Consider the following 21,843-nt stretch of genomic DNA (forward strand, 5'->3'; position numbering starts at 1 on the left):
AACTCTTATTACGAACTATCCGCTTCATGTCCATATCGGTATGACAATCTAAGAATCAAAGAATTATTCAGCCACCTAATCGATACATTTATTTGCCTTTGGCAATTTTATAAAATCATTAATAGTACATGTTTTAACTCCTTTGCAGCCATAATCAGCTACATTCACGTATGTGTAAATATAAAAAAGGTGAAAGTAGACACAATATATGATCTCGTATTAGCCTTGATCTCCTCTTATGGGAAACTTATGACTTTGTCTATTGGGGAAGGAGGATGGTGGTGAGGTGGTGGAGGGATGGGGAGGAATGCTTAAAAAGTCATTAAAACTCGTCCTTAACTAAAATATGGTTAACAATTTTTCTTCCAATTACGAAGATAAAAAACATCTTTTAAATTGCTTCTTTTAAGTTTCTGCTCAGAAGCATATTTGAAAAAACACTTTTTACAAAATATTTACTTAACATGTAATTAAAACTTAGGTCTCGATGAAAAGCAATGCTATCATATAAAACACTCGATCAAATGAAAAACCGCACATTTTCTCACTATTAATGAACTGTCGATCTAACAGTCCAAAATTCCAGAGCTGGAATTACTAGGCTGCACACAGCCATGAACACTCTTCTGCCATTTAAGTAATGAACATAGGTTTTCGTTGCTCATTATATTAACATAAAGAAATAAATGTGTAACTGGATTAAAGCCACTATATATATTTATTTAATGAAGCCGAGCATTCAGCCAAATTGCATTGGCCTTCATCAGGGCATATGAAGTTCTGCCTCCGACAGTGAGCAAAGAAATTTGAAGAAACGTGGAAGTCATGACCGCACTATCCACGGCCTACAGCATTAACTGGACTCAAGGATCGGGGTGGTTGGGAGGAAAGTTATTGATTCACTGGCATCTGTCGACAGTTTCTTAAGTTTGTCCCGCTATGCTATGGTGGTGTTATTCATTTATTTCTGCAGTGCAGGTCTCCATGTATTTGATAACTTGAAGCACTCTTCCCTGTTGATGTTATTTGGGCGCAGCTCTATCTCAATGGCTTCCCTTACTAGACGAGCGTAAAAGTCCTTTACAGGCGCGATGATCTTTGCCTGGTCAAAGAGGATTTCATGGTCTGTACTGCAGAAATGTTCTGCTATGACAGACTAGCTTATGGCATTCTATGTGGGGAATGAAAGAGTGACATTCTTTACTGACCTGACGTGTTCTTTCACCCTGGTGCTAATAAGCCTTTTCGTCATGCCAATATATGAGCAACCACAACCACATGGAACGTCATACACGCTAGTGTTGGCTACTGAATGTATGATTCGAAGCAGTGTATCGATTCATTCAAGTGTCCGAGTGAATCGATTCACAGGAACGGCGAGCTCACGGCACATGATTCAGCTTACTCCCAGCGGACAGTGCTGAGTGGCGCACTCACTGGACGTTGACGGGGAGCCGAGCTTCCGCTGCAGCGAGACAGTGAATCAGTGAATCATGGCACATCGAAAGAATCGTGAACGAGCGCGGCTCAGTGAGACACATGATACACACGGCTCCTTATCGGCTCACTGGACACGCGGAGAGCCGAGCTTCCGCTGCAGCGAGACATACAGTGAGCCATGGCACATCGAAAGAATCGTGAACGAGCGCGGCTCAGTGAGACACAAGATACACACGGCTCCTTATCGGCTCACTGCAGCGAGACATACAGTGAGCCATGCTACACTGAAAGAATCGTATGCTATAATGGACTCTCGAGCTCAGCTCATTTGAAAATAATACCCATTTGCATTCACTGCCCTCTTCTTACAGGGAGGTTTAAATAATAGATGGATTTATTTGCAGTGTTAAAAAGGTAGTCACAACATAATTCTGAAGTAGCTAGTAAGTAGGTAGGCTATTAGGTTATACTATTTATTAGTTTAATGAATCTTAGTATTATAACTTAGTTGACATTTGACAATTAAACTCGACTCTAGCCTGCCCTATGACTGAGTCATGCTCATGACCACTCAAAAGTACCTGTTTTATATTTCATATGTCACATCGTTGCACAAGACTTCAATCATATGTGGACAGATGCAATAACAGTATGTTGAATCAGAAAACCAGCGGGCTACTGTACATTTCGGGTAACCTATACAAAATATGACTATTAAAACAATCCTCAGCTGATAGAAAAATACTTTTTAAAAAAATGACTGAGCGAGTTGTCGTGCGGTTAATATCGCGTGGCTATGCGCTTGCATTCGGGGGATGGTGGGTTCGAATCCCACCGTCGGCAGCCGTTAAGATGGTTTTTCCGTAGTTTCCCCATTTTCACACCAGGAAATGCTGGGACTGTACCTTAATTCACGTCATGGCTGCTACCTTCCTAATCCTAACCTTTCCCACCCTGCGTCACTGGAAACCTTCGATGTATTAGAGTAACTAGCATTTTTTCTAAGAAAGGAGTTCATAGTATGAAGACCAGATGGCAGCTGCGAGCACTGAATGCTGTTGCTGCTGTCTTACCAGCACATACTACACAGATGCAGTAGGAGCGGTGACCAGTGAGCCGTGAATCGGATCACTGTATCGATTCAGTAACGTGAACGGAATCAAATGAATCGATTAAGTAAAATGAATTGAATGTCCCATCACTAATACACGCCCAGTGTTTCAAGATGTGGTTTTTCTTTGAATGGTCGAAACAGGGATTTGAGCTTCCGGTCTGTGGTGAAAACTGGAATTATATTGTACTTCCTCAGAATGTTCCCTATTCTGTCAGTTATACCTGCCACGTAAAGAAGGAATACTTTCTTCTTTCTACTGTAGTCCTGGTTGATACTATCCCTGTTAGGCTTCTTGATCTTCACAGCTCGTGCTATGTCTCCTGACGTACAGCTGTTTTTCTTCATGGACGTTGTCAGTTCTCTTAATGCACTTGAGCGGTTATCAGCGTCTGCGACGTTATTCACCCTAGTAAATAACGTTCGAAGGAGAGCTGCTTTATGGCAGGGGTGGTGATGTGAGGACTTATGAAGGTATTTTTCAGAATGTGTAGGTTTCTTGTACATTGCATGGCCTAGTGTACCATCATTCTTCTAGTATACTAACACATCAAGAAAAAGCAATTTACCTTCATTTTCTACTTCCATTGTGAACTTGATCTTACTGTTAATGGAATTTAGGTGAACCCATTGCTGCTCCTTCTGTATGTTTGTAATAATCTGCTTTGAAGTAGAAGTAAGTAGATTTTAAACAAACTGCTGCCAGATTGGTCAAGTCCTCAGGCAGGTATTATCTGATGTAAGATAGTATTTCTTCTACTGGTATATTAGTAAAAAGTGACATAACATCAAAGCTTATCAGGATGTCACCTTTCTCCACCTGTAGCTCACACAACTTCTGCAAGAAGTGTTTCAAATCTTTAACCTGATGTTCCATCTTCCCTCTTTCTGGCTGTAACAGTGATGAAATATAACAGGCTAACTTATGTGTCGCAGAACCAATGGCATTCATGATTGGTCTTAGTGGCATGTCATTCTTGTGCATTTTTGGGAGGCCATAAATGACTGGAGGTAACGGGTCTGAATTTAGTAAGGTGTTCTGCAAGTGCTGAGCTCTTCGCTAGTTGAGTGACCTGTGTATTAATTTTCTTAGTGGGATTCCTTACTTTCTTATACGTTTCTTCTTCTAGTACGTTGTTCATTTTTGTTTCATAATCAGCTGTATTCATGATGACTGAAACATTACACTTGTCAGCCCGAATTACAATTATACTATCGTCTTTGCGAAATTCATTAGCTTCTTTCTTTAAGTTCACCTTTGATCAGGTTTTGACGTGGTAGTTTCACTTTTTTCAGCACGTCAGATACATATTGACGAATTTCTTCCGCCTTGGTTAAAGGTAAATCTCTGATGGCACACTCTACCCCACAATCTTCTCAACTGAGATTTTTCTTGGCACCACAGCCAAGACAAAACCTTTCTTTAGGATTGATATTGAGTTTTGGTTAAGTACTTTATCAAACATATTTACTATGACCTTGTTATAATCTAAATCTGGTGGTTTGAGTTGGATCATTTTCTGAAATTTCTCTTCTTGATTTGCTCTGCTATACACTTTTACATGTTTGGCCTGCTCATATGTTATCCTGTCTATTAAGGCCCGATGTTCATCATGCAAGTTAATGCTAATCTCCATGAAAAGACTGAGTAATTGTATTGTACTTATCCAAATCCCTCCTAGTTTGTTGAATTTGTTTTCACAGGAAACATTTGCTGGCTTTTGGCAGAATCTTCTTGGCTCCAGTAGTTTGCAGATGATGTTTAATCTTGATCCACGAAGGCATCATGTCACTGTCAGGGCATCTCTTCAAGAAGGCTAGCCTGGTGATTGACTTAGACATTTTCTCTGTCAATTCACCTAACTTTCTAACCTTCAATTACATATCCTCTCCATAGAGGTTACTAAGTAATGAACGTAGGCTTTTGTAGCTCATTGTATTAACGTAACGAAATAAATGTGTAACTGGATTAAAGCCACTATATATATTTATTTAATGTAGCCGAGCATTCAGCCAAATTGCATTGGCCTTCATCAGGGCATGTGAAGTTTTGCCTCCAACAGTGAGCAAAGAAATTTGAAGGAACGTGGAAGTCATGACCGTACTATCCACGGCCTACCCCATTACTTGGATTTGAGGAGCGTCGCGCTTGTTGTGGTGGTTGGGAGGGAAGTTACTGATTCACCGCCCTCTGCCGACAGTTTCTTGTGTTCGTCCCAATGTGCCATGGTGGTGTAACGCATGTATTTGATAACTTGAAGCCATCTTCCCTGTTGATGTTATTTGGGTGCAGCTCTATCTCTATGGCTTCTGTTCAAAGAGGATTTCATTGTCTGTACTGTAGAAATGTTCTGCTATGGTGGACTAGCTTATGTCATTCTCTGTGAAGGATGAAAGAGTGACATTCTTTACCGAACTGATGTGTTCTTTCACTCTGGTGCTAAAAAGCCTTTTCATCATGCCAATATATGAGCAACCACAACCACATGGAACTTCATACACACCTGGAGTTTCAAGATGTGGTTTTCCTTTGAATGGTCGAAACAGGGATTTGAGCTTCCGGTCTGTGGTGAAAACTGGAATTATATTGTACTTCCTCAGAATGCTCCCTATTCTGTCAGTTATACCTGCCACGCAAGGAAGAAATAGTTTCTTCTTTTTACTGTAGTCCTGGTTGATACTATCCCTGTTAGGCTCTTTGATCTTCACAGCTCGTGCTATGTCTCCTGACGTATAGCCATTTTTCTTCATGGATGTTGTCAGTTCTCTTAATGCACTTGAGCAGTTATCAGCGTCTGCGACGTTATTCCCCCTAGTAAATAATATTCGAAGGAGAGCTGCCTTTGGGCAGGGGTGGTGATGTGAGGACTTATGAAGGTATCTTTCAGAATGTGTAGGTTTCTTGTACACTGCATGGCCTAGTGTTCCATCATTCCTGTATACTAACACATCAAGAAAAGGTAATTTACCTTCATATTCTACTTCCATTGTGAACTTAATCTTACTGTTAATAGAATTTAGGTGCTCCAAAAATTCATTTAATGTTTCCTTTCCATGTGGCCAGACCAAAAATGTGTCATCCACATAACGATAGAAGCACTTAGGTTTCAATGGCGCTGTAGTTAATGCAGCAGACTCAAAGTGTTCCATAAAAATATTAGCACCCACTGGTGTCAGAGGTGAACCCATTGCTGCTCCTTCTGTCTGTTTGTAATAATCCCCTTTGTAGTAGAAGTAAGTAGATTTTAAACAAACTGCTGCCAGATTGGTCAAGCCCTCAGACAGGTATTGTCGGATGTAAGAAAGCATTTCTTTACTCCTCTGCCATTATGCCCCTAAGTGTCCTCACTGTTCATTCCAATCTGTGCCTCAGAGTAGGGATCGGATAGCTGGAATATTATGATGAACCAGTGTGTTACATACCAGTAATTATCAGCAAATTTATGAACCAGAGGATTGGCATGCTAAAGAAGAGAGTTATGTAACTCCCCAGCTACTTCCCGTCAATATTCAGGCAGGCTGTTTTACTCAGAATGCAGCAGTACTCCCATCTATCAGAGATAAGTGGCACCAGAAAAGACAACGCATATCACAACAAACAGAGATCAATATAATGTTCATGTTGATCAGTTTTATGAGCATTGTATATTATAGGCCTTCACATTCAGTCTTCTTCCCACTCTGTGATATTGCGGCATCTAATGTAAAGCGAGTCTTCCTTTCTTTCGAAGTGTCAGACCCCTTCCATTTTTTCTCTCAGATTAGTGTTATATGGAGGATGGTTGCCTAGTTGTACTTCCTCTTAAAACAACAATCACCACCACCACCAATCTTATCATAGTCGGTACAGTAAAACAGAATAAGACATAAATGATCGGAAATTGTATTCTCTGACTTATGTTATGTATTACTTTTTGATAGGCCCAATAACATGTTGTTGTTTGAGTCATCAGTCCATAGACTGGTTTGATATAGCTCTCCATGCCACCCTATCCTGTGTTAACCTTTTCATTCCTACATTAACCACTACATCCTACATCTGCTCTAATCTGTTTGCCATATTCATATACCTGTCGTTCTAACCACCTACACTAGCACTGTCGGCAGCCCTGAAGATGGTTTTCCGTGGTTACCCATTTTCACACCAGGCAAATGCTGGGGCTGTACCTTAACTAAGGCCACGGACGCTTCCTTCCCATCATCGCCATAAGACATATCTGTGTCGGTGCGACGTAAAACAAATTTAAAAAAAACACCTACACTTCCCTCAAAAATCAACTGTACAAGAAGTGGGTGTCAAAAGATGTGCCCTACCATTATCTCCCTTCTTTTGTTCAAATTGATCCAAATCGATCTCCTCTCACAAATTTGATTCAGTATCTCCTCATTTGTGATTCTATCTACCCATCTCACCTTCAGTATTCTTCTGTAACACCTCATTTCAAAAGCTTCTATTCTCTTTCTTTCTGAGCTAGTTATCATCTATGTTTCACTTCCATAAAATGCCATGCTCCAGATGAAAGTCTTCAAAAACATCTTTCTAATTCCTATATCAATGTTCGAGGTGATCAAATTTCTTTTATTAAGAAAGGCCTTCCTGCTTGTGCTAGTCTGCAATTTTTGTCCTCCTTACTTCTACCATCATTAGTTATTTTACTACCCAAGTAACAATAGTTATCTACTTCCTTTAAGACTTCATATCCTAATCTAATATTTCCTGTATCACCTTACTTTGTTCGAGTGCACTCCATTACTTTTCTTTTGGACTTATTTATTTTCATCTTGTATTCCTTCCCCAAGACTCTGTCTATACCACTCAACAATTTCTCCAGATCTTTTGCAGAGTCAGATAAAATAACAATATCATCGGCAAATCTCATGGTTTTGACTTCCTCTCCTTGAACTTAAGAAGGTACTGTTTCCAAATTCCTCTTTGATTTCCTTTATTGCTTGTTCTATGTAAACATTGAAAAGGAGAGCGGACAAACTGCAGCCTTGCCTCACTCTTTTCTGGATTGCTGCCTCTTTCTCAAAGCCCTCGATTCTTATCACTGAAGACTGATTTTTGTATAGATTGTAGATAATTCTCCTTTCTCCGTATCTGATCCCGATCTCCTCCAGAATCTCAAACACCTTGGGCCAATCAACACCATCAAATGCCTTTTCTAGATCAACGAACACCATGTACATGGGCTTGTCTTCCTTAATTTGGTCCTCTAAGATCAGATGTAAAGTTTGGATTGCTTCACGTGTTCCCACATTTCTTCTGAAGCCAAAATGATCATCTCCCAACTCAGTTTCAACTTGTCTTTCCATTCTTCTGTAAATAATATGTGTTAACATTTTGCAGGCGTGGTGCAGTAGTTTTCACACTTGTCAGCACCGGCTTTCTTGGGAATATGTATAACAACATTCTGCCAAAAATCCTAGGGCACTTCTCCTGTATCATACATCTTAAGCACTTAACGGAATAACCTCTCTATGCTGGTTTCTCCTAAGGTAGTTAATAATTCTGAGGGTATGTCATCAATTACTGGTGCCTTGTTCCTACTTAGATCTATCAAAGCCCCGTCAAATTCTGACCTCAAAATTGGGTCTCCCATTTCATCAACATCAACAGCCTCTTCTTGTACCAGAACACTATCATCTACTTCTTTAACTTGATACAACTCTTGGATATGTTCCTGCCATCTTTCTGACTTCTCTTCTTTCCCTAGAAGTGGTTTTCCATCTAAGCTTTTAATATTCATACACCTAGTTTCCTTTCTCCAAAGGTTTCCTTGATTTTCCTGTATGCAGCATCTATCTTTCCTAGGCCCATACAACCTTCAACATCCTTGCATTTCTCTTTCAGCCATTCTTCCTTAGCTGTCCTGCACTTTCCATCTACTTCATTCTTTATTTGCCTGTATTCTTTTCTCCCCTCCTCATTTTTTGCATTCTTGTACTTTCGTTGTTCATCAATCAAGTCTAGTATCTCTTGAGTTATCCATTGATTCTTAGTTGAGCTTTCCTTTCTTCCTAACTTTTCTTCAGCAGCTGTACTGATCTCATTCTTCATGACTGTCTATTCTTCCTCTACTGTGTTTCCTTCAGCCTTTTCGTTTAGTCCCTGTCTTACATATTCCACAAAACAATCCCTCACACTATTCTCTTTCAACTTGTCTAGGTCCCATCTCCTTGTATTCCTTTCTTCAACTTCACATGGCATTTCATGACCAACAGGTTGTGGTCAGAGTCCACGTCTGCACCTGGGAAAGTATTGCAATCTCATACCTGGTTTCTAAATCTCTGCCTAATCATAATTAAGTCTATTTGATTCCTTCCAGTGTCTCCAGGTCTCGTCCATGTATACAGCCGTCGTTTGTGGTGTTTGAACCAAGTGTTAGCCAGGACTAAATTGTGATCTGTGCAGAATTCAACCAGCTGGCTTCCTCTTTCATTCCTTTGTCCCAATCCGAATTCTCCTACTGTATTACCTTCTCTTCCTTGGCCTACCCGTGCATTCCAGTCTCCCATCACAATCAGATTCCCGTCACCTTTTACATACTGTATTAAATTTCTATCACATATTCTTTTGATTTCTTCATCATCCGCTGAACTAGTAGGTATATAGACCTGCACTATTGTGGTGGGCATTGGCTTGGTGTCTATTTTGACCATAAAAATCCTTTCACTATGCTGGTCATAGTAGCTTACCCGCTTCCCTGTTTTATTATTCCTTATTAAACCTACTCTTGCATTTCCCCCCATTTGACTTTGTGTTGATAATTCTGTAGTCGCCTGACCAGAAATCCTACTCTTCCTACCAATGTACTTCATTTACACCAACTATATTTAACTTTAGTCTATCCATCTCCCTTTTAAGATTCTCTAACCTACTGCAGGGACTCAAACTTCTAACATTCAACACTCCGACTCGCAGAATGTCGGTATCCATTTCCTGATGAGTGCCCCCTCTCGTGTAGTCCCCACCCGGAGATCCGAATGGGAGACTGTTATACCTCCAGAATGTTTTAACCGGGACAAAGCCATCATCAGTATATCATTCATACAGAGAGAGCTGCATGTTCTCGAGAGTTAGTTTAGGCTGTAGTTTCCCACTGCTTTCAGCCATGTACCAGTATCAACACAGCTAAACCATGTTAAGTATTATTACAAGACCATATCAGTCAATCATCTAGACTGCCGCCCTTGCAACTTTCGAAAGGCTGCTACCCCCCTTTTGATGAACCATTCATTAGTCTGGTCTATCGACAGATACCCATCCGATATGGTTGCAACTACGGCTCGGGTACCTGCTTCACTGATACACGCAAGCCTCCGCACCATGGCAAGGTCACATAGTTGACAGGGGAGGACCAATAACATAGGTACTTAAAAATTAAATTAAATTTTATGTGCCTTACCCTAAACTACCATTTTAACCAGGGTGGATAAAATTATTTATAGCATAGTTCCATATATCCTGACTTAATATACCAATTTTCATTAAATTCTGCTTACCCATTTTTCAAGCAATCAATATTCACCTGCATTTAGGACAGTCGCTAAGGTGGCAGATTCCCTATCTGTTGTTTTCCTAGCCTTTTCTTAAATGATTTCAAAGAAATTGGAAATTTATTGAACATCTCCCTTGGTAAGTAATTCCAATCCCTAACTCTCCTTCCTATAAATGAATATTTACCCCAATTTGTCCTCTTGAATTCCAACTTTATCTTCATATTGTGATCTTTCCTACTTTTAAAGACGCCACTCAAATTTATTCGTCTACTAATGTCATTCCATACCATCTCTCAGCTGACAGCTCGGAAAATTTATAATGTCCAACAAGGGACCATTTATATTGGTATTACATACCACTTAGTCGAGCAGCTTGTCTTCTTTCTCCCAATTCTTCCCAGCCCAAACTTTGCAACATTTTTGTAATGTTACTCTTTGTCGGAAATCACCCAGAACGAATCGAGCTGCTTTTCTTTGGATTTTTTCCAGTTCTTGAATCAGGTAATCCTGGTGAGGGTCCCATACACTGGAACCATACTCTAGTTGGGGTCTCACCAGAGACTTATACGCCCTCTCCTTTACATCCTTACCACAACCCCTGAACACCCTCATGTGCAGAGATTTGTACGGTACCCTTTATTAACAATCATATTTATGTGATTACCCCAATGAAGGTCTTTCATTATATTAACACCTAGGTACTTACAATGATCCCTAAAAGGAACTTTCACCCCATCAATGCAGTAATTAAATCTCAGAGGACTTTTCCTATTTGTAAATCTCACAACCTGCCTTTTAACCCTGTTTATCATCATACCATTGCCCACCGTCCATCTCACAACACTATCGAGGTCACCCTGCAGCTGCTCACAATCTTGTAACATTTATTACTCTGTACAGAATAACATAGTCTGCAAACAGCCTTATCTCTGATTCCACTTCTTTACACATATCATTTATATATATATAAGAAAACATAAAGGTCCAATAATACTGCCCTGAGGAATTCCCCTCTTAATTATTACAGGGTCAGATAAAGCTTCGCCTACTCTAATTCTCTGATATCCATTTTCTAGAAATATAGCAACCCATTCAGTCACTCTTTTGTCTAGTCCAATTGCACTCATTTTTGCCAGTAGTCTCCCATGATCCACCCTATCAAATGCTTTAGACAGGTCAATCGCAATACAGTCCATTTGACCTCCTGAACCCAACATATCTGTTATATCTTGCTGGAATCCTACAAGTTGAGCTTCAGTAGAATAACCATTCCTAAAACTGAACTGCCTTCTATCGAACCAGTTATTAATTTCACAAACATGTCTAATATGATCAGAAAGAATCCCTTCGCAAAGCTTACATGCAACGCATGTCAAACTTACTGGCCTGTAATTTTCAGCTTTATGTCAATCACCCCTTTCCTTTACACACAGGGGTTACGATAGCAATTCGCCATTCATTTGGTATAGCTCCTTCAAGCAAACAAAAATCAAATAAGTACTTCAGATATGGGACTATATCCCAACCCATTGTCTTTAGTATATCCCCAGAAATCTTATCAATTCCAGCCGCTTTTCTAGTTTTCAACTTTTGTATCTTATTGTAAATGTCATTGTTATCATAGGTAAATTTTAATACTTCCTTAGCATTAGTCTCCTCCTCTATCTGGACATTATCCTTTGTAACCAACAATCTTTACATACTGCTGACTGAATACTTCTGCCTTTTGAAGATCCTCACATACACACTCCTCTTGTTCATTAATTATTCCAGGAATGTCCTTCTTGGAACCTGTTTCTACCTTAAAATACCTATACACACCCTTCCATTTATCACTAAAATTTGTATGACTGCCAATTATGCTTGCCATCATGTTATCCTTAACCGCCTTCTTTGCTAGATTCAATTTCCTAGTAAGTTCCTTCAATTTCTCCTTACTTCCACAGCCATTTCTGACTCTATTTCTTTCCAATCTGCACCTCCTTTTTAGTCTCTTTATCTCTCTATTATAATAAGTTGGGTCTTTACCATTTCTTAGCACCTTTAAAGGTACAAACCTGTTTTCACGTTCCTCAACAATTGCTTTAAACCCATCGCACAGTCTGTTTACATTTTTATTTACCGTTTTCCACCGATCAGAGTTACTTTTTAATAACTGCCTCATGTCTGCTTTATCAGCCATATGGTACTGCCTAATAGTCCTACTTTTAAGACCTTCCTTTCTAACACATTTATTTTTAACTACGACAAAAACAGCTTCATGATCACTAATGCCATCTATTAGTTCAGTTTCTCTATAGAGCTCATCTGATTTTACCAGCACCACATCCAGGATATTTTTCCCTCTAGTTGGTTCCATCACTTTCTGAATCAGCTGTCCTTCCCATAGTAGCTTATTTGCAGACATACTTCCAGTATGTTATCTACGCCTATAGAACCTCATTTGCATCCTTGAAAAAAAATGGTGGAATATTTTTCCCTGCCCCCTATGGTTATACTAAAGTTGGACCACTCTGCATATTACTGATGTGTTAATGCTGCAATTGTCAACCAACGACTAAAACAACGGGATGCACTTGTTGCCAGACATTTTATATCCTTTCACACCAAGCTGCTCTCTTGTAAATATGTATTATAAGCTTGTAATTTCTCAACTGTTCAATTGGATATTGTAAAACTACTGTATAGTTACCCTGTTAACCTGTAATCGTTCAACCAACGGCAGTAATTAGTGTTATGAACATTGACGCCAGACACTTTATACCCTTTCTCCCCTAACTGTTTCAATGTAAATGTGTATAAACTTTAGAATTTTCTATGATTTTCTAATGAGTAGCGTCAATTATTCTTCGGACCACCGCTGCTGGACTCTGCTAAAATACCCAGTGATTTTACGCATTGGTGCCGACTACTGTGTCTACAAGCTTATAATGTTTAACTGTATCATCACTGAACATGTTTTTCTTTTTTGCTTGTCTTTCCCATTGTAATGTATCTTAATGTTTACAATTTAATTACTAATCAGGTACCTGATTTATGCCTTGAGGAGGTACTATGATTGAAGATGCCCTCAATGAAGGGCAAAACATGTCTCAAATGATAATAATAATAAATTCCAAAGTGTTTTAAAATTTATAATGCATTGAATAGTCGACCCTTTAGCATCCTACATTCAGTATCTTCAATACGGATTAACAATGATATTTATCACTTGGAATACTTCTACAGTTCAACACTAATATTTTTATGTCATCCCTACTTGACTTCCAGATCACTGTACCCTTATCACCGCTCCCTAGACAACCCCGTTTCCCTGAATGTACCTCCCTATTACCCTTCCAAACAAAGTTCCTAACTTATACGTACCACTGCGGTTTAAGTGATGGCCATCTGAGCGCAGATCCCTATCTCCTACCCACCCATTAGGATCTAAAAATTGGACTAATTAACAAAAATGCAAATTCAGGATTATCTCTATCAAGGCCGGTATTGTAAAAATGTATGACATAAATGATCGGAAATTTAATACTATATAACTTAGTTATGTAGTATTTATCAATAGGACCACTAATTAAATTTTAGACTTTCCCCTAAACTACCATTTCACTCAGCGTGTACAAAATTATGTATGGTCTAGACTGTATCGACTTATTCGCCGACTTTACATACCGAATTTCATTCCAATTCTCTTCAGCCGTTTTCTCGTGATGCGTGTACATACAGACAGACAGACATAAATTATGGACAATTTAAAAGTCCATTTCACGGATCTGGTCACACCACCCAGATCACCCCCTGAGAAGATAGACAGCTCATCTGAATGGCATTGTAGGACAGATCTGCATCCTCCTCGGCTCTGGCGCAACAGTGGAACAGTGCAACACATCATACACTATCAGGAGTGACAGTCTGTCACCGTTTATTATGATCTGGGTTACCGGCACGTCGTTCACTTCTCCAACTACCTTTGACTAATATGTATAAACATGTTAGACTGCAATGGTGTATGAAACGACATCACTGGGGACAGGAATGGCAGCAGATAGTGTTTTCGGACGAATCCAGGTTCCGTTTGTTTGAAAATGATGGCCGCATTTTGGTTCGCCGCACACAGGGGGAGAGTCATCACATTGACTGCATTCACACAAAACATACAGCGCCAACTCAAGGCCTTATGGTGTGGGGTGCTATTGGGTACAACCACAAATCACAGTTGGAGCGTGTCTAGGCACTAAGACCAGTTTGACCTACGTGAATGACATGCTGCGACCCATAGCCATACCCTTTCTGCAAGACACCCCAGATGCTATATTTCAGCAAAATAATGCGCGCCCACATGTTGCTGCACAAACACGTGCCTCCTTGTTGTCAAAGGATGTCAGACTGTTGCCCTCGCCCGCCTGTTCACCAGACTTGTCGCCAATCAAAAATTTGTGGGATATAGTGAAACGACAGTTGGGGCACTGTGACCCAATGCCAACCATTAAAGATGAACTGTAGAACCAGATGAATGCAGCATGTACAGCTATACACCAGGACACCATTCACGCCTTATATGCGTTGATGCCATCAATCATAGAACAAGTCATCAGTGCCCATGGAGGACACAGTGCCTACTAGGCAACAGTACACACGCTGGACGTCTGGCAAACAGCCCTGCTGTTCTGAACCTCCGGTACACAGTTTGATGGGAAACGGCAACCCCTGAGATGGCTGCAAGCTCCGATGACAATTGTCTTGCAGGTGTACTCCTATTTCGGCGGGTGGTTAAGGCCAGATTTCGGTCCTGTTGTGGGGTGGTTACCCTTGGTCGATCTGGTACTGGCCTACGACTAACATCTTTGTGTCTCGAAATCGTCTCCAAAGCCTGGAAATGACACTTTGTGGCACATTCAAGGATACGGCGACTTCGGTCTGTGTCTGGCCTGCTTCCAGGCGGCCGAGTATTCTACCCTGCAAAACAGGGTCCAAATGGCATCGTTGTGCCATTATGTTGTCACATTCACCACAAGGCTACACTCCGCACACTATAACACAGCAAACACGACTGACAGAACATGGGGCGCAGGCACGGGCTGCGTTTACCTCGCGGTTACGCCGCTAGTCAAAGCAGGAAACACTCCTTTCCTATAGAGAGCGAACATATAAGGTTGGTAGGTGCATATCGTGCGATTTGCGGTCTATTTCCTGTTGCCCTGCTTACTCGTAACTTATGCTTAACTTTTGGACACTAGTGTATTTTTAAAAAAGCTTATCAAAAATGATCTCGGAAAGAAAAATGATGCAGATAGGGAACACTGCATAGAGGAAACAAATAGGCCTAGAGCAAAACAAATAACTGTTGAGTTCAAAAAAAAAAAAAAAAGGAACTTGGAACGACTTTGAAGACTGGAAATGTTAGGTCAGGTGACCGTGCCGTGGGAAGGAAGCAACTGTGGCTTTAATTAAGACTGAGCCCCAGCATTTTGTCCATTGTGAAAATGGGAAACCATAGAAAACAATCTCCAAGGTTACTGGCAGTGGAGTTCAAATCTACCATCTCCTGAATGCAAGCTAACAGCTACATGCCTCGAACTGCATAACTAACTCTCTCGGTAAGTGATAGTGAAATGTTTTTGGAGCAAAATACAGAAGCTCATATCTGGAGAGAAAATGGAAACAACCTCAACAGATGAACAGATAGACTGAATATTTTGGAAATGTCATGAAAATTAAATTTTACATTGACAACATTAACAACACAGAACTCGTTGGCATAAGAATGATAATTGTATCATACATTACAAAATGGAATAAAGGATAAGCCAAATAGTTCTAAAGGAGTGGGTGTACATGAAATTCAACCAGATAGGTGAAATAAAGTGGCAAAGCAGTAATAAAACTTCTCACAGGTTAATATAATAATAATAATAATGTTACTGGTTTAACATTCCACTAACTATTTGTAATAGTTTGGGAATTTTGTCCTCCAGGAATTTTACGTGCCAGTAAATCTACCAACAAAAGGCTGATGTATTTGAGCACCTTCCAATACTACCGGACTGAGCCAGGAATGAACCTGCTAAGTTGGGGTCAGAAAGCTATCACCTCAGCCCTCTGAGCCACTAAGCCAAGCTCAAGTTAATATTATCTGTAAGGGATTTGGGCACGGTACCTTCAAATTGGATGAAAGCAGCAAGTCCACCAAACTATAAGCAAGAGAACAGGAAAGGTACTTTGATTAGTAGTCTATAACTGCCAAAGCATTTCCAAAAAATTTTCAAAACAAAAGTTAATTCTGGTGGAGAATGGGAAATTGTGTGTTTTCAGACCCGCTGCCAATAATTCTGACTCTAATGTATCGCTCCCTGTGCTTTGATCAGAGAAACTGCATATGTTGGTGACATTCTTTTAACTTTGTTATGTACAAATAAATTGCATATAATGAATATGAATACACACAACATGAAATTAAATCAGTAGGCCTATGTGCCAAATAACACAGAAATGCTACAAGAGGTTTGTACTGTTAGATCTAATGAATCTAGAATAGGCATACAGCAGAGTACTGAGGCAAAAGATGCGGCCAAGTCAATGACTTTATCATAATGACAGACTGTATTGAAAACTTGAAGGAACCTGATATCTTGTATTAATATTGCCACCAGGCCTTGCCAATGCGTCACCTATGCCAGATACCCTAACTCGGGTATAACATCTGATTCGTTTTCAGGGCTAGCTTGTCACACACAATGTCATCAAGCTAAAAAGCTCCTGCCAGCAAAAATTTTGGTCATCTTAACAGACTGTACAGCACCTACAGTCGACTCTTGATAATCTGACACTCATTAATTTGAATCTTTTGATAATTAAGTTTTTTCCCTGTCCCTTGAAAAATACACAATAAATTGGAAAATAAATCAATGTGACTTGGTCCCCTCGGTAATTTGAAGTTGTAGGAATGGCATCTTGCTCGCCAACATTCTATAATTTGAAGTCAGGATTCACTACACTCTACAATTTTTTTTTTTTTTTTTTGCTAGTTGCTTTACGTCGCACCGACACAGATAGGTCTTATGGCGACGAACACTCTACAATTTGAAGTCTGTGATTACAGTATTGTTATCATACAGACACATATCGTTGTTTTACTGAATAATGAGATGTATGAGTCAATTTGCAGTCCTGAGTCTTCTTTCAAAGCAGGGCTGAATGGCTCAGATGGTTGAGGCGCTGACCTTCTGACACCAAAGTGGCAGGTTCGATCCTGGCTCAGCCCGGTGGTATTTGAAGGTGCTCAAATACGCCAGCCTTATGTTGGTAGATTTACTGGCACGTAAAAGAACTCCTGCGGGACTAAATTCCAGTACCTCGGCAAATCTGAAAACTGTAAAAGTAGTTAGTGGGACATAAAGCCAATGTTATTATTATTATTATTATTATTATTATTATTATTTCTTTCAAACATTAAAGTGTGTTACAGTATAGCCTAGTTAATATTCCATATTTGTGTAACTTTTAAGTATCAAAATGAATTCAAGAAAGAACAAGTGTATTTCCATAAGTGAAAAAAAAAAAAAGCATGTGATTCAAGCTATAATAATTATAATTTCGTGTGGCTATTTCTAGCCGAGTGCAGCCCTTGTAAGGCAGACCCTCCGATGAGAGTGGGCGGCATCTGCCATGTGTAGGTAACTGCGTGTTATTGTGGTGGAGTATAGTGTTATTTGTGGTGTGTGAGTTGCAGGGATGTTAGGGACAGCACAAACACCCAGCCCCCGGGCCAATGGAATTAACCAATGAAGGTTAATCCCCGAACCGGCCGGGAATCGAACCCAGGACCCTCTGAACCGAAGGCCAGTACACTGACCATTCAGCCAACGAGTCAGACGATTCAAGATGTGAAGGTTGGACAATTTTTAAAAAATGTTTGCAAACAGTTCAGCATTTTACCATTGACACTGTCAATGATTTTGAAAAATAAAGATCATGTCACTGGAAGTGCCTTAAGTGTGAGTAGAAAAAGGTCACATCAGGGTGAATTTCCCCCTTTTGAGGAGTGCTTGCTTAAGTGCATTCGTCAGTGTAGAGGACAAAACGTTCTCATGGGTGGGTTCATGTTGAATGAAAAAGCCAAGTCTTTTGCACAGTCTCTCGGGATTAAAGGATTTGCAGCAAGTGAGGGGTGGCTTTCAAATTTCATAAACCGACATACCATCACATTTAAAAAGATCTGAAGAGAGAGCGCCACCATTGATAAATCCATTTGTTCCGAATGGATTCATGCACTAAATCAACTTTTGAATGGCCATGACCTAAGGAACATATTCAACACAGAAAAAATAAGTCTTTTTTTTAAATAAATGTCTTCCTAATTGCACCTTGACGCTCAAAGACGAGAAGTGTCATGGAGGGAAACCGAGCAAGGATGGATTAACTGTCCTTCTAACATGTAACATGGACGGATCTCAAAAGTTGAAAGCACTCATTATAGGGAAATCTGCAAAACCATGCTGTTTCAAAGGAATAAAATCGCTGCCCACAACTTATCAGTCAAACAAAAAAATGGATGACGACAGAGTTGTTTAAGGAATGGCTGACCTCAGTTAACAGAGACATGAAAAAGGAAAAGTGCAAAATCTTACTGTTTTTGGACAACTGCACCGTGCATAGTAACCCACCACCATTAGACCATGTAAAACTAAATTTTTTCCATCCAGCACGACATGAAGATTGCAACCATTAGACCAAGGCAATATTCAAAATTTTAAAACTCTCTACCACAGAGAAATTGTTTCTCTTGTCCTGGATAGCAATGAAAAGGGTGAGAAGGTGAACACACCAGTTTTGACAACTATAATGATTGATAAGACCAAGAAAAATGTCAAACCTACCACCCTTTATAACTGCTTCAGAAAGTGTGGGTTGAAGCAAACTAAAAATGTAGAACAGTCATAACAGCCACCAAAATTTACGAATACTTACTCAGGATGGGGAGTTCTACCTAACTGTGGAGAGTTAATATTTAAGGATTATGTTCAAGCTGACAATGACCGGTGTCCACGGTGCCCTACGCGACGATGGACTGTTAGGATTTGGCCTCTCTGGATGAGGACGAAGGAAAAAACTAAGAAGAACAACTGCCAAATCAAGTCACATCGAGCGAGGCAAAGACATCTCTTACTACCCTACACACCTATGCCCTCAGAACGGACAGGAATGATGATTTCTTCTCAGCTCTCACCACTATCGAAAATTCATTGGACAATGACAGATGGAAGTTGCTCACTCAAAATGACAGACTTTTTTCAAAATGAACATTTACGTATATTAACTGTACAAATGTTGTGAAATTAAAATCATGAATTTTAATCGGACTCTTGTTTGTTTGAATTTTTCCCTCCCTCCCTCTTAGTTATTTTAACGCCTATTATTTTGAACTCTCAGTAAATTGAACTTTATCTCTGGTCCCTCGAGTTTCAAATTACTGAGAGTGGACTGTACTTAGAAATGTTCTTTGCCTATTGCACTTAACTTGTCATACTGAAGTCCATTTTCTCCTTTGATGTCTTTACTCATAAACCAGAGCTTGGCCCTTTACATGCAAGACCCGCACAGAGACGGTGTCTTAAAACACAAGTTCCCATGATGTAGACTATCGGTTGCCCACAGATTATATTGGAGGATAAATAATACTCTAGTTTGGGCAACGGTAACCCAGTTGCAGACTTTCTAAAGTCTCCGCAGTCACATAACATGTGCACCATTATTTAGGGCCTACATTCTGACTGGGCAATAATTTAATAACAACCTCAACAGGGCAGCCATGTATTAATCAAGTCTACCTACTGGATAGTTCTAATCACTGAGTACCAAGATTTACTCCTGTCCTTCAAAAATAAACTACCCTAGGCGGGATGGAACCTGCAAACTTGTGATAATTAATTGTAATTCCTATCACCGATTCAGTGAGATAGACTTCAGAGACAAAAGGAGCAACGAGACCTGATTAATTACAACTAAATGCTAGCCTGTGCCTACAATACAGTCTCCTCACCAACAATCTGACAGAAAAATGTATTTTCAAAGTCTCACAACAATCTGGTCGTGGTAATTGTTGTTAAAAGCAGCAAGGTAAATCATTCATTACTTCCAATAAAACAGAGCATGTATTTTATACACAAAATGCAGGTAGGGCCTAACTTAAGTTATTGGATGTAACTGTTTAACAGTGATATCTATATTCCTGGAATCTTCCTACTTCTTGGAACGAACTGTAGGTAATGCACTATGTAAACTGTAGACTGCTACCCATTGTCCATGCCAGTAGCCTAAAAAATCTGCTTTTTACAGTTACAGCAATAGAATAAGGAACTTTCCTGTCAATTCAAATACAGTAATCCATGCGGAAAAAATATTCCCGTTACAGATGATTCATTGCGTTCAATTTATACGTACCAAGCCAGAGTCCAGGTTCTATGCAATCAAGATTTGTGGGTCCGGCATCGAAATCGTCTCTTTCAAGCACTGATGCACCTCTGTTCACAGAAGGCAATTTTTTTCTGCCTTGATCAGGAGCTTTCTCAGAATATTTTTTCATGGACATCTCTGCACATATATGAATTTTCGCAATTACGCGGGAGATTGAATAGTCTGGTGTGCCTATTCCTAATCTATAACATATCCTTAACACAGTTTATTAAAAAAGAACTTAAGCTTAGACCAAGCAACTTTCCTTGTGAGCCAAGACAAGCATAATCTAACATTGTCATGCGTATTTCTGTCGCTAATAGCAGACCACGTAACATAAACATCCTTGTTTTCAATAACAGAGAGTCGTTCATACGATTTTATTCCTACCATTGAGAAACACGAATATTCAATGTACACCAACGTTTATTTGAGACACATTGTAAACAATACACAAGTGTTTGTATTGATCGCCAGTAGAGATGGTCACTATCGACTGATAACTATCGAACTAGTCGATAGTTTAAACTATCGTAACAGTCGACTACTTTAAAAAACTAGTCAACTGAATTCAGTCGCATTCCCGTCACGGATCTCCCACGTTTTGCTCTCCAGTCAGCACTAAACAAGTCGACTGAATTCAGTCGCACTCTCGTCACACCGAATGGAACTATCGGTTTATGGTCACTTAGGATATGTAATATAGGGGAACATGGGGCGGAACGGAACTCTGCCTTTAAATCCACTACTCATTACTGCACTCTAACGAAAGTAGCAGGAACTATTCTCCTGCAGGCCAGAAAACAGTTGGCAGCAATGCTAGAAATCTCCATGTGTTCGTTCTTGGTTAAGCTACGGTGTGCCTCATGTTATTCTAACATTTCTAACTTCAGGGACATTTTCTCCTCAAGTTAAGCATTCAGATTGTGCAGCACTATGTTTATTCGTAATTCCTCTTCAAACTATATCTTACTTACTACAACCTTTCATCATATATTTAGTATATTTCAAATATCATTTTTGCTGGTGGCTTGTTGAATATAACCTTACACCACGGGGCAGAATGGACCACGGTTCCGTTGTGCCCCGGTTCCATTCTGCCCCGTAGTTCCATTGCGCCCCATCCCCATTCTCAGTACCTGTTTAGCGGTGCCTGTTCTCATGTTATTTAATGTGTTAGCCTAATTACTGCAGTACAGTTTAATACCTTCAAATTCAATGTGGTTTAATTGGTTACTGTTTTATTACAGATGGTCAGAAATTACTCAAGAAAAACAGACAGGCAAAACTGGTCTTCGGAGAGTATGGAACTGGCAGTAGCAGCAGTGGTAAAGAAAGAG

General features: G+C 39.9%; 1 protein-coding gene across 1 annotated transcript in view; it reads right to left on the reverse strand.

The window, feature by feature from the left end:
* MKP-4 (MAPK Phosphatase 4) overlaps positions 1-20,845 on the reverse strand; it is a 106,104-nt gene extending 85,259 nt beyond the window's left edge. Inside the window, exon 1 of the mRNA XM_067153293.2 lies at positions 20,492-20,845. Coding sequence (XP_067009394.2) covers positions 20,492-20,639 — 148 coding nt within the window. The 5' untranslated portion in view covers positions 20,640-20,845. The remainder of the gene's footprint in view (positions 1-20,491) is intronic.
* Between the last annotated feature and the right edge of the window lie 998 nt (positions 20,846-21,843).

This window comes from Anabrus simplex, chromosome 1 (genome assembly GCF_040414725.1).
Source record: "Anabrus simplex isolate iqAnaSimp1 chromosome 1, ASM4041472v1, whole genome shotgun sequence".
Classification (NCBI taxonomy): Eukaryota; Metazoa; Arthropoda; class Insecta; order Orthoptera; family Tettigoniidae; genus Anabrus; species Anabrus simplex.